General features: G+C 37.3%; 1 protein-coding gene across 1 annotated transcript in view; it reads left to right on the forward strand.

Moving 5' to 3' along the window:
- Positions 1–13981, forward strand: part of DOP1A (DOP1 leucine zipper like protein A) — a gene marked incomplete in the record, with an annotated part of 125170 nt that overhangs the window by 35446 nt on the left and 75743 nt on the right. The window contains 2 exon segments of the mRNA XM_027769901.1: positions 5589–5779; positions 10086–10267. Of these exon segments, the coding sequence (XP_027625702.1) occupies positions 5642–5779; positions 10086–10267 (320 nt within the window).

A 13981-nucleotide genomic window follows, 5' to 3' on the forward strand; every position in this document is an offset into this window, starting at 1 on the left:
ATTATTTAATTTGACCACTGAGAAAAAGAAAAGGAAAGTGAGAAAGAAAGCCGCCAGGTTTGGGACTCAAAACCCAGTTGGCCATGTGAAAAGCCAAGGCCTTAACTGCCATAACACCTTCTAGCCCCAATATATTTAGCTGGTTTTTGTTTTGTTTTTAATTTTAGAAACAGAAGGACCAGCAGTTGACATAATGGCTATGTCGCTGGATTCCCATGTAGTCAACCGCAGTTCAAGTCCCAAACCCAGTGGCTTAAACTCATGCCAGGCACATGGTTGCATGCCCACCCCTGGGGGCGTGATTTCTTGCTTTCTATCTCTTTGTCTCTGTCTTTCTGGCAAGTGCACGTGCCCTATAGCAAAAACCTCTCCAAAAAAAGAGAAACAGATTGGGGGACCAGCAGGTGGTGTGGTGGTTAAAGGTGCGGGACTCCCACATAGCTGATCATAGTTCAAGTCCCACACCTGGCGACTTTCCTTCTTTCTCACTTTCTCTCTCTCTCTGTCCCTCTCTGGTCACATTGAAATAAATAAATAAACAAACAAAGTTAAAATAAAACACTTCTTAAAAGATTTTTTTTTAAAGAAGCAGATTGGTTATGAAACAGTTTGTATAATTCTTTTTCTTTTTTGGAGAGGTTTTTGCTATAGGGCGTGTGCAGTCACCAGAAAGACAGAGACAGACAGAAAGCAAGAAATTACCCCCCAGGGGTGGTGGCCACACTGCAATCCCTTCTCCTCCATTCTCCTCTCGGGATCTTGGGCACGCACGCATATGCACCTGGCATGAGTTTAAACCACCGGGTCCGGGACTCAAACTGTGGTCGGCTACATGGGAGTTCAGTGACGTAGCCATTACGCTAACTGCTGGTCCCTATAATTCTTTCTTTTCAGTCTTGAACATTATACTTAAGCTTTTTTTAAATCCAGCTTTAGCCTTACTATTATAAATTATCTACTATCCAGCCTATGGAGAAGTACAAAATATAATTTCTTCTCTCAGAAGAATTCTACCCTACTATGGGAACTGTACAGTAAACTTTTCTATAAAACAATTAATTTTGGTGTGAAATGTTAAGATTATTTTTTATTCATTTATTATTTAAGTTCATATTTATCTTGCATTCCTCATTATATTTCAAAGTGCTGCTTTAAGTCCCTGTAGTCAGATGTTCACAGTCTGAAAGGGAAAGATAGATCCTCTTGGGTGGGTCTCTATAGTGAGCACCCAAACACAGTATTTGGTGTGCGGTATGCTGAAGTAAATTTCATGTGTCAAGTGACTACGTTTAAGGTGATTTATGTCTCCAAAGATGGGATATGGAGCGTCTTTGTTTTCATTTTTTTTTGGATAAAAAGGCTGAGGTAGAGAATTGGAAAGATTTTATTGCCTCTTTGGAATAACATTAATCAAAGAATTTTTTAAATAGTAAAATTAATAGATTTGTAGCCATTTCAAATACTAATAGGTTTTACTAGCATGGATTATATTCACTTGTGGTCTTTAAACTTTTTGAGGTTTAAAGTTTGAAAATGTTTTAAAAGTAGTAGACTATCTCCCCTATAAAATATAGAACATGTGAATTTGCAAGTAATTTGGAATGATTCACGGACCCTGAAGATAATCATTTATATGTATGCGTGACTTTATTAAGATACTGTGCACATAGTATACAACTCACCTGTTTAAAGTGTAAATTTAAAGTATATATTTTGGTGATTTTTTAGTATATTTACAGTTATATAACTGTCACTCAAATCAATTGTGGAAAATTTATGTCACTCCATAAAAAAACCCTGTAGTCATTAAGAGTTCACTCTCTATTTCCCCACAGTCTCTCTCCTCCCCAGTCCCTGAGCAACAATTTTCTTTATATTTCCATATACTTACCTATTTTGGACATTTTATGTAAGTGAAATCATATGTGGTCTTTTGTTAATGGCTTCTTTCACTTAGCATAATATTTCCAAAGTTCATGCATATGATAGAATATATCAATGCTTCATTTCTTTTTATGGCTGAATAATACTTATCCATGCAACAGTTCATAGATATTTGAGCTGTTTCCTTCTTCCTTCCTTTTTTTTGCTATTATGCTTCAGTAAATATTCAAGTTTTTAAGTGGACATGTATTTGCATTTCTCTTGAGTCTATGCCATACCTGGGAGTGGAGTTGCTAGGTCATATGGTAATTCTCTTTAAGTTTTTGATAGTTTTCCAATGCTGCTGCACCAGTTATTCCCTTTAGCAGCATATAAGGGTTTCAATATCTTCATTTCTGTTTGTTTGGCTTTTGCTACACAGTGTGTGCATTTGCCAAAAACAGTGAGTGGGAATATGAGAAATCATCCCCTAAAGAGAATGGCCACACCACAATTCCTTCTCCTCCATTTTCCTCTTGGGATTGTTGACATACACACACACAATTCGCCAGGTCTGGTACATGAATTGTGGTTGGTTGGCCATGTGGGAGTCCAGTGCTGCAATCTCTTCTCCTCTTGAGATCTTGGGCATGTATACACACATGCCTGGTGTGAGTTTTAAGCTGCCAGGTGCGGGACTCAAACTGCAGTCGACTACGTGGCAGCCCAGCAATGTAACCATATGCCATCTGTTGGTCCCTTGGTGTTATATCTTTTTTTTTTTTTTTCTTGAGAGGTTGATGCCATAGGGCACATGCACTCGCCAGAAAGACACAGACAGACAGAGAGACAGAAAGCGAGAAATCACCCCCCCGCCCCCAGGGGGAATGGCCATGCTGCAGTCCCTTCTCTTCTATTCTCCTTTCATGATCTTGGGCACATGTGCCCGGCGTTGAGTTTAAGCCACTAGGTTCTGGGACTCGAACTGTAGTCAACTACGTGGGAGTCCAGCGACATAGCCATTACGCCAACTTCTGATCCCCCCCCCTTTGGTATTATTTCTAAGAAGACTTTTCCTAACCCTCAGTTATAGAGATTTACCTCTGTATTTTTTTCCTAGGAGTTTTGTAGTTCTAGCTGTTAATTTAGATCTGTGATCCATTTTTAGTTCATTTTTGTGTAGGTGTCAGGAAGAAGTCAGCTTTATTCTTTTGCACATGGATAGATCATTATACCAAAACATATGTTGATAAAAACGTTTGCACCCTCATTTAATTATGTTGGCATCCCCGCATTCCTGTTCTTGAGCCCAGCACCAGGAAACATGCAGAGTTACTTAGAAGTCAGATAATAACAAAAATGTGGAGGAGAAGCCCCATTGGTGTATTGTTGTGTGTGTATGTGTTTTAAGAGATTTTTGCTATAGGATGTGAGTGCTCACTGGAGAGACAGGAGAGAGAGAGAATGTGAGAAATCACCCCTGGGGGGAATGGCCACACTGTAGTCCCTTCTCTATTCTCCTCTTGGGATTTTTGGCAGGCATGCACATGTGCCTTGGGATTTTTGGCAGGCATGCACATGTGCCTTACCCTGTCAAGTTACAGGGTCCAGAACCCAGACTGTGGTTGACTACTTGGAAGTCCAGCAACTTAACTGCTACATCACCTACTGGCCTCTGAGGCTTAATTTTAAAAATCATTACGATGAGTCAGTAGATGGTATAGTGGTTAAGGTGCTGGACTCCCATGTGGTTGATTGCAGTTTGATTCCTGAACCTGGCATCTTGAAACTCACCACTGGGTACGTGTACGTGTGCGTGCATGCCCAAAATCCCGAGAGAAGAATGGAGGGAAAGTGGCCATCCCCTTTGGGGGTTATTTCTTGCCTTCTGTCTGTCTCTCCAGCAAGCACATGTACCCTATACCAAAAATACCTCAAATTAAAAAAAAAAAATTAAAAAATAAAGCCTCAGTTATATCCTTGTTGTTATTCTGTATTAGTTATCTATTGCTGTGTAAAAGTTATTCCCAAGTTCAGTAGCCTAAAACAGAAAACTATTTGTGGGTGACAAAGTAGAGAGACTCAGTTATATAGTTCTGGCCTGGGGACTCTCATAAAGTTACGGTTAAGATTTCAGTTGGTGGGACCAGCAGGTAGCGTAATGTCTATGTCACTGGACTCCCATGTAGTTGACCGCGGTTCGAGTCCCAGACCTAGTGGCTTAAACTCACACCGGGCGCATGTGCGTGCGTGTCCAAGATCCCGAGAGGAGAATGGAGGAGGAGAAGGAATTGCAGCGTGGCCATCCCCCCTGGGGGGTGATTTCTCGCTTTCTGTCTCTGTCTTTCTGGTGAGTGCATGTGCCCTATAGCATAAACTTCTCCAAAAAAAAAAAAAAAAAGATTTCAGTTGGGACCAGTAGTGCCATGGTAGTTAAGAGCACTGGACACCCACATGGCCTACTGCAGTTCAAGTCTTGGACCTGGCGGCTTGCTTTCTCACCCTTTCTCTCCCTCCCTCCTCCTCTCTGTCTCTCTCTCCGCCCCTCTCTGGGCAAATAGGAAGGAAGGAAGGAAAGAAGGAAGAAAGGGGAGGGAGAAGGAAGGAGAAAAACAGAGAAAAGAAAGAAAAGTTAAATAAAATAATTCTTAAAAAAAAAAAAAAAGATGTCAGTTGGGGCCACAGTCAAATCAAGGCTTGGCTGGTCACAAAGGATCTTCTTAAGATGGCTTACTCACATGGCAGTGACACAAAGCCTTAGTTCCTTACCACAGTGACCTCTTCATTGAACTCCGTGAAGTGTGCTCATGATGTGGCAGCTGACTTCTCTCAGAGCTGGTGACCTAAGACAGAATAAGAAGGAAGTTGAAGTGCTTTATATGACCTACTGACCATTTTTATCAATCCATTATCTGTTCTGCCTTAATCTTTTCATTAGAATTGAGTCACAAAGCCCAGCCCCAGGAAGAATCAGGTGCCGCTTTTGAATGGATATCAAATAATTTGTGAATGTGTTTTTTTAAATTTTATTTGTTTTTATTATTTATTTCATTATTTTTAATTTGACCAAAGAGACAGAGAGGGAGAGAGAGAGACAGAGAAGGAGAAAGTGAGAAAGCCAGCCACCAGGTCTGGGATTCCAACCACACTCAAGTGGTTCATGTGGGAGTTCAACACCTTAACTACCATGTCACCTGCTGGCCCCATGTGGATGTATTTTAAACCACCAAATAGTTTTGTCAGTTTTGTTCAAAGTAAAGACTACTTTCTAACATCTGATGTTATTTTATGCGGGAATCCACTTAATTACTTAATAAATGAATCTCCAAATCATTATTTTTTTCCTTTTTTTCCCATATCCTTGATGTTTCTGTTTTAACCAATTTTAACTGTATTTTAAGATCAAAAGAAAGTAGCACATGTATATCAGAAAGTTATATCAACAAATACGACAGAATTATAATACACTTTCTAAATTGAAATAAGTATCAGAAAATTTCTTAATCTTTTGTATCTCTAAATTCTCATAATTTTCTAGTTCTTAGGAAAGAAAATACAAGTAGTTATCTTTGCGGCTGTCTTCGAATACTTCCATGATTCTGCATACTTTAATCTACGGTTTTGACCACTTCTAACTTAAACATTTTAAAGTTAGCTATTAATCTTTGTAGCAAGATCATTTTAATACTTTTAAACATTGTTTCTTTCTCCAACCTGTTTTTTAGGTAATGATTTTACATGACATTGGAACTGGTCTCTAGCGGGACACTGTGGGAGGATGAACACAGAGGAGCTGGAGTTATTAAGTGACTCCAAATACAGAAACTATGTAGCTGCAGTTGACAAAGCACTGAAGAACTTTGAATATTCCAGTGAATGGGCAGATTTGATATCAGCACTTGGAAAACTTAACAAGGTATGTCAGTCTGATATATTTCCAAAACAGGAGTGAAAATCGGAAATCGCTGTACCTTTTAAATTTAGATTCTCTAAATCTCGAAATAAAGAATTTAAGGGACCAGCAGTTAGCGTAATGGCTATGTCACTGGATTCCCACGTAGTTGACCGCAGTTCGCGTCCCAGACCCGGTGGCTTAAACTGACGCGGGGCGCTTGTGCATGCGTGCCCAAGATCCCGAGAGGAGAATGGAGGAGAAGGGATTGCAGTGTGGCCATGCCCCCAGGGGGTGCTTTCTCACTTTCTATCTCTCTGTATCTCTCGGTCTGTCTGGCAAGCGCACACGCCCTATAGCAAAAACCTCTCCAAAAAAAAAAAAAGAAAGGAATTTAAGAACATAGCTAACCTGAGATTATTTTTGATAGTGTTATTTCACTTGTGCATTACATGTAATCAAACATGTTACAGCTCTAGAAGTTCTGGTTGAAAGAAATACCAGTGCTTTTATGGATTGTGGGAAAAGTCATGGCGTATTTTTCTATGCAAAAATATTTGTTACCATCAATATTACATACAAAAACACAAGATGAGGAAGCAAGTATGCTAACCATGAGGGCTAGCAAGTTTCTATAATTGAGCAATAGATAACAATTTTGGAGTTCCTGGCAGCAAAAGGAATAACTGCAAGTGTAAAAGAAGAACTGCTATGTCCATGCCACAATCCCTTCTCCATTCTCCTCTCGGGATCTTGGGCACGCATGTACACATGCTCCAGGACTCAAATTGCAGTCAGCTACGTGGGAGTTTAGCGATGTAACCATTACACCATCTGCTGCTCACAAAAATTTTTAAGTTAATATTAAAGGGGCTATATACTCTTTCAATAACCATTTTAACATAAAATTTGTTAGCATATAATTACTAGGAAAGAGATTTGTCCTAAAATACATACCAAGGATATTTATTTTCAACCTAATACTACAAATAATCATATTGATACCTTAAAAGGAGAAGCTCTAGTTTTCATTTTCCCAAGGATTTACCTAAAACTAAATGCACAGGCTTCGATTTATTCATTTATTTTAATTTGACCAGAAAGGGACAGAGAGAGAAGGAAAGTAAGAAAGTAAGCTGCCAGGTCTGAGACTTGAACTGTGGTCAGCCATTTGGGAGTCCATTGCCCTTAACCACCACACCACCCTCTGGCCCCCCCATTGACATGTTAACTTCTAACATAAATTATTTGAGGTTTGACAGGTTTTCTTTTTAATTCTTTTTTTTTTTTTAAGAGGTTTTTGCTATAGGGCGAGTGCACTCACCAGATAAAGAGAGACAGAAAGTGAGAAATCACCCCCCCAGGGGGGATGGCCACGCCGCAATCCCTTCTCCTCCATTCTCCTCTCAGAATCTTGGGCACACACGCACACGCGCCCGGCGTAAATTTCAAGCCACTGGGTCCAGGACGCAAACCATGGTCGACTACATGGGAGTCCAGCAACATAGCCATTACGCTAACTGCTGGTCCCTACAGTTTTTTTGATGCTTTTACATTTACAAGAAATAGCAACTGATAGTACAAGTTTGCTTAAAGTTAGTTCTTTCTCTTTTTTAGAAGTTCTGAAGTTTTTTCCTAAAGACTTACTAGGACCTATTTTGAAATGCAATTCATTAAGTTATAAAAATTAATTTGCCTAATTAAGTTTATAATTAGTTGGTTTTTGTTGTTTTGTTTTTATGTTTTTGCCATAGGGTATGTGCATTTGCTGGAAAGAGATGGGGGATGGCCCTGATGTAATCTATTCTCCTCCTGGGATTTAGGACACACACATACATATTCCTGGTGTGATTTTTCAAGCCACCAGGTCTGAACTCAAATTGCAGTCGGCCATGGAGAAGTCCAGAACCTTAACCTCTACACTACCTGCTGGCCCCCATAATTAGTTTTTATAGATTAATTAATATTTATGAAAACAGATTTCATCATATCCAAATAACTCACAAAGTAAAATACCAAAGTAATTGACTACTTGACCAAAGCAGTCATGGAACAAGACAAAGATTATTTTATATATACATGCATACACATATGCATACACATATATATGGGTTATTGGAAAAGTCATGACACACTTTTGCATAGAAAAAAATATGTCATGACTTTTTTGACAAGCCAGTACATAAAATACTCTTCTAGGTACCAGCAGTTGACGTAATGGTTATGTCACTGGACTCCCATGTAGTCGACCAGTGTTCGAGTCCTGGACCCGGTGGCTTAAACTCACGCTGGGCGTGTGTGCGTGCATGCCCTAGATCCTGAGAGGAGAATGGAGGAGAAGGGATTGTGGCGTGGCCATCCTCCTGGGGGGTGATTTCTCGCTGTCTCTCTGTCTCTCTGGTGAGCGCACACGCCCTATGGCAAAAACCTTTTTAGAAAAACCCCCAGTCTCCTATGTGTTTATATTTTTGTATACATATATATGTTCGTTGAACATAGTCTAATATTTTACTATAAATTTAGTGAACTAGTAGCTCTTTAGCTGATCCTTTTGCTATACTGCCTTTGGCAGTCATCCTGTATAGTTCAACTCAGAGCTTGCTTTTGTAAAATAAAGGACTTTTGTATATATTCTAAATTCCTATCCTAGCACTTTATTCTGTATTCATTCTGAGTTTTCATTTTATGACCTCCTATCAATATTTTATTATAATGCTTTACTATAATTCTGTCATCTAGTCATTCTGAAGGACATTTATAAAATCAATTTGTTACTTTAAATCTCCTTTAGGTCCTTTTTAGAATAGGATCTTCTTAGCAAAATTCAGCCCTGATTATTATCTCTACGTAAGGCAAAATATGTTTTGTCCAGTTAAGAAATAAAGTTTGTAAAAACAAATCGGCAATTATATATAGTATTTTCCTATAAATATTAGGATTACTTGCTATAATATATACTAAAGCAATGGTTGTCCCTCTTCCAAATGAATATCAGTAGGAAAGGTTAGGGTACTTGGAGCGATAGAAAGATGTCTGTTAATGGACGCAAAGATTATAGTTAGACAAGAGGAATAAATTCTAGTTAGTGTTTTATAGCATAGTAGGGTAACTATAGTTAACAATAGTTTTGTATTTTAGGATAGCTGATGTGAAGAATTTGGAATGCTTGTAACAAAGTAATGGTAAATGTTAGAGATGACAGATATGCTAATTACCCTGATTTGATCATTATACGTTGTATTTATGTATTGAAAAGAAATCACACTGTACCCCATAAATGTGTACAATTATTGTGTGTCATGTGAAAAGAAAAAAATCTACTAAAGTAAAAAACTTAAAAACTAATTGTTAACCCCTGGTTTCTGACACCAATAAGAAAGAAAGATTGAAGACTGACATGACAATCCACTTGTCTTCTCTCAAGTAAGATATTAAAGATTTCTAAAATTATAAAATAGTGTATCTATTCTCATGTATTTGTTTTGAAAAATGCTATTTTTTATTAAAGTTATTTCTAGGCCAGTCACAGTGGTTCAGGCAGTAGAGTATGATAACACGATACTGGAGCTATATGGAAAGGCCTACAGTTTGGATCCTGGTCCACTTGAACATTCTTGTTAACATCTATGGGCAAGCCCACTGTCCTGCCTGATGAGAAGGTTGAGAAAGGATGGTGGCATGGCAATACCATGTATAGGCATGTGTGTCACTGTATATCTATCTATGTGTCTCTGTCAGAAATAAACTTTATAAATCACGCATGTGCACATACACTGTGTATGTGTACAAGTGGGTATATAATTCTGTTAACATGTAATGGCCTTATTTTTTTAAACAAATTAACATTTTTAAATTTCCAATATGAAAGATACAAGTCGAGGATCTCTTACCCAAAATTCCAAGTATCCCTTATCCAAATTCTTGTTTGGAGTTCAGATTTTTTCAGATTTTGGAATATTTGCATATACATAATATTTTGGTAATGAGCCCCAGATCTAAACATAAAATTCAGTTAAGTTTCATATACACCTTATATCCTTAAAGATAATTTTATGCAGTATATTTGTATCACAGCATTTAGGCTGTAACATCACATGAGATCAAGTGTGGAATTTCCAATTGTGGGAAATTACTAGCGCTCAAAAAGTTTTGGATTTTGGAGCATTTCACATTTCAGATTTTCACCTTAGGAATGTGTAACCTGTATTAGTAAAGTAAATGACAAAAATTAAAGCCTACAATAATAAGTTGTATAATGTTGTGCTAGGAAAGAGAAAATAAAGTGTAATATTTTTGTCTTTCTAAACTCCATTAAAATGCTTTCTTCAAGGTTTTACAAAATAATGCTAAGTACCAAGTAGTACCTAAAAAGTTGACCATTGGGAAACGCCTAGCTCAATGTCTACATCCAGCATTACCAGGAGGAGTTCATCGGAAGGCACTTGAAACATATGAAATTATCTTCAAAATCATTGGACCTAAGCGACTTGCCAAAGATCTTTTTTTATATAGGTAAGGATAATTTTATTATCTATTTACATATAATATAAATGAAATATATTGCTAAATTATTTTATACTTTCTATACTAAAATTTTTTTAAAAAATTGAAAGTTTGTCAGTGATTAGAAGTTTTCAGATATTGATCTTAAGTATTTGAGTGATTCAGAAAAATTTCAGGCATTCCTAATGTAAGTTCTTTTTTTTTTAATTCTTGGTGTCATTTATGAAAACTTTTAATTGAAAATTACTGAGACCATCATATATTCTCCCCTTTTAAGATATGCAAACTGAACTCTTGCTCATTGCCAATAAACTTGTTCCGCCTTCAATATACTAAAGCTCAGCCAATGGAACCACCATCTATCCATTTATACAGGCCTGAAAGCAGGCCTTGATTTCTTGTTTTCCTCACCCATATTCTCCAACTTCCTGTGGACAGTCTGACGCTGAGAATTCTCTAGTAGGGGGTAGAAACAGAAGTAGTAGATTAAAACTATTGAATAGTTCTGTGATCTTAGACCATTTTCATGATCTCTTTGTAATCTATATTGTTATCTTTAAAATGAAAATAAGATGAATAGTCTCAAAGGATTTAAAAGAGTTAATATATGTAAAGTGATGAAAACTATGTGCAGATATAGTGAGTGCTCAATATATGCTAGCTGTTGTTTTGATAAGTGTTGCAAGTACATCTACTTCCCTGTGCCTTCATTGGTAGCTTTCTGTCTAAATAAGCATCATTGCTAGCCTGGGCTTTGTTACTGGCCTAACGTTTACTCACCATCCATTCTTACTGTCTTATTCTCTGTTATTCACACAGTACCAGAGTAATAATTTTTTTTTTATTTTTTAGAGACATTTTTGCTATAGGGCATGTGCACTCACTGGAGAGACAGACAGAAAGTGAGAAATTGCCCTCCAGAAGAGATGGTCATGCCACAGTCTCTTATCCTCCATTCTCCTCTGGGGACTTTGGGCATACATGTACACACACCCAGAAAGAGTTTCATTCCGTTGGGTCCAGTGCTCAAACTCAACTCCGTCACCTACATGGAAGTCTAGCACCTTAACCACTACACCACCTAAAACTGGCCCCAGAGAGTAATCTTTTTAATTAAACAATGTCAATCTTCTGTGGAAAACCTTCACTGACTCATTCCTGTCACATTTAGAAGAAAAATTGGAAGTTTTAACATGGTTTCCAAGGGTCTTCATGTATTCTGACTCTTGCTGAGGCAATGACTTCATTCAACTACTGCTGCTTTCCCCCAATTTACTACACTCTGATTACACAAGTCCTGTGTATATACTCAAATGCAGGTCTCCTGATCAAGTATAAACTCAGAGAAGACTTGTCTAAACGCTCTATCTAAAATAGCCCTTGTGTACATTTTTGTCTCTAGTATTTTGTGTTTTTACTGTGATATACTTAGATGTAGGTTTCTATTTAGTTATTTTTTGTGTGTGTGATTTATTAGACTTTGAAAATGAATGTTTTGGCACCTTCTATCAGTTTAGAAAAATTTACAACCATTGTCTCTTTGAATTACCCTCCATTTATTCTCTTTCCCCTTTGAAACCGTGGTTAAACACATGCTAGGTCTTCTTACTGTGGCCTGCCCATCTCTTAAACTCTATTCCATGTTTTTCAGCTTTTCCATGTATTCAGGGTATTTTCCTCTGACCTAGTTTCCCAGTTCCTAATTTTGTCTCTCTGTTTTTGTTTGTTTACTATTTAATCTTTTAAAATTGTACATATGATTTGTATATGATAAAATAACAAATAATAAGTTTTTTTGGCAAGTCTTGACAAATACGGCCAACTTGTGTAGCCACTATTCAAGATGAAGGACATTTCTAGTCAAAATTTCCACCTTTCCAACCGTGTGTGTGTGTGTGTGTGTTTAGTTTTTTCCAAGTCTGTATCCTGCTTTTCTACTCTATCATTGGTGTCTTTGAAGAACCATAAGTTCTTCAATGCTGTCTTTTGAAGAAGTTTCTAATTTTAATGAGCTCTCAACCTTTTCATTTATGAGGAGAACTTTTTGTTTATTATTTAAGGAGTCTTTGCCTTGTGTATTGTTGCTAGAAAGTAGAAACAATATTTTTCTTGTATTAGCCTTGTATGAAAAAACTTTGCCAAGTTCATTTATTCTTTCTCATAGATTTTGTATTCTTTTAGAATTTCAACATATGCAATCATTCCATCTGTGAATGAATAGTCGTATTTCTTATTTTCCAATTTTAATAATACTGGGTCGTCACAAAAGTCATGATGCATTTTTGCATAGAAAAGCATGTCATGACTTTTCCAAAGACCCAATATTTTCTTGCCTTATTGCATTGATTAAGATTTATAGTACAGTGTTTAGGAGAAATGATACCTTCTCTTTGTGAACATCTTTGTCTTGTTACTCATCTCAGGTAGAGGTCTTTAATTTTTTTTTTTAAGAGATTTTTGCTTTAGGGCATGTGCACCTCCCAGAGAGACAGAAAGCAAGAAATCACTTCCTGAGGGAATGGCCACAGTGCAGTCCTTTCTCTTCCATTCTCCTCTTAGGATCTTGGGCATGCACGCACATGTGCCCAGCGAGAGTTTTAAGCCACTGGGTCCAGGACTCAAACTGCTGTTGACTATGTGGGAGTTCAGCGATGTAACCATTATGCCATCTGCTGGTCCCAGGTTTTTAATATATTTTGAAGGTTTAATAAAACATTCATTCCTTGAGTATATTCAGTTATTCATGACTTAGAATCCTCTTTATATCACTGAATTTAATTTTATTTAACTTTTTCATTTTTGCAATTTTTGTCACTAGAAAGTGGCTGTGATTTTCATGTGACAGTTTTTGTGACATTGGTATAATCCTTAAATATTTGAAAAGTTCAGTATGGAGTTAGTTTTGCAGAAGGATTTGTAATTAAAGATTTATTTTCTTTAGTAGACATGGGACTATTTAAATTATCAATATCGTGTCAGGTTTTTTGTTTTCGTGTTTTGGATTTTTGCTATAGAGCACATGTGCTTGCTGGAGAGAGACAAAGTGACAGACAGAAAGGGAAAGTGAGAAATAACCCCCATCTAGAGAATGGTCATGCCACAATCCCTTCTGTATTCTCTTGGGATTTGGGGCACCCACACACATGCACATGGCATGATTTTCAAGCTGCTAGGTTTGGGACTCCAAATGCAGAGTCAGCTATCTGGGATCCAGTGCCTTAACCACCATGCCATCTGCTGGCTCCCAATATCATGTCACTTTTATTAATTTTTTTTCTATATACTTACCCATTTCTTCTAAATTTTTAGATATGTCAGTCTAAAGTTGTTTTTAATATACTCTTTATTTTTGTAATATGCAGGATATACAATGATGTCTCCTCTTTCACTCTTGATATTGGTGACTCAAACTATTCTTTTTTTTTCACTTTGATCACCTTTCCAGGAGTTTTATCTATTTTTTTTTTTAGGTCTTTTTAAAAACGAACTCTTAGCTTTACTGACCTATCCTACTGTGTATGTGTTTCTCATTAATTTCTATTCTGGTAAGTGTTCTCTGATTCCTCTTTAAAATCTGTCTCTGCTCCAGTTACCCTTTTTCTCTCTCTTGCCTTTTCCCTCCTCTGCCATTTATCACTGTCTGTGCATCTGCACACGTGTGTGTCTGCGTTTGTGTATGTAATAGGAATACATGCAATAACTACGTAGTTATTAATAAAATGC

Source organism: Tupaia chinensis, unplaced genomic scaffold, assembly GCF_000334495.1.
Source record: "Tupaia chinensis unplaced genomic scaffold, TupChi_1.0 Scaffold000097_1, whole genome shotgun sequence".
In the NCBI taxonomy this organism is placed as follows: domain Eukaryota; kingdom Metazoa; phylum Chordata; class Mammalia; order Scandentia; family Tupaiidae; genus Tupaia; species Tupaia belangeri.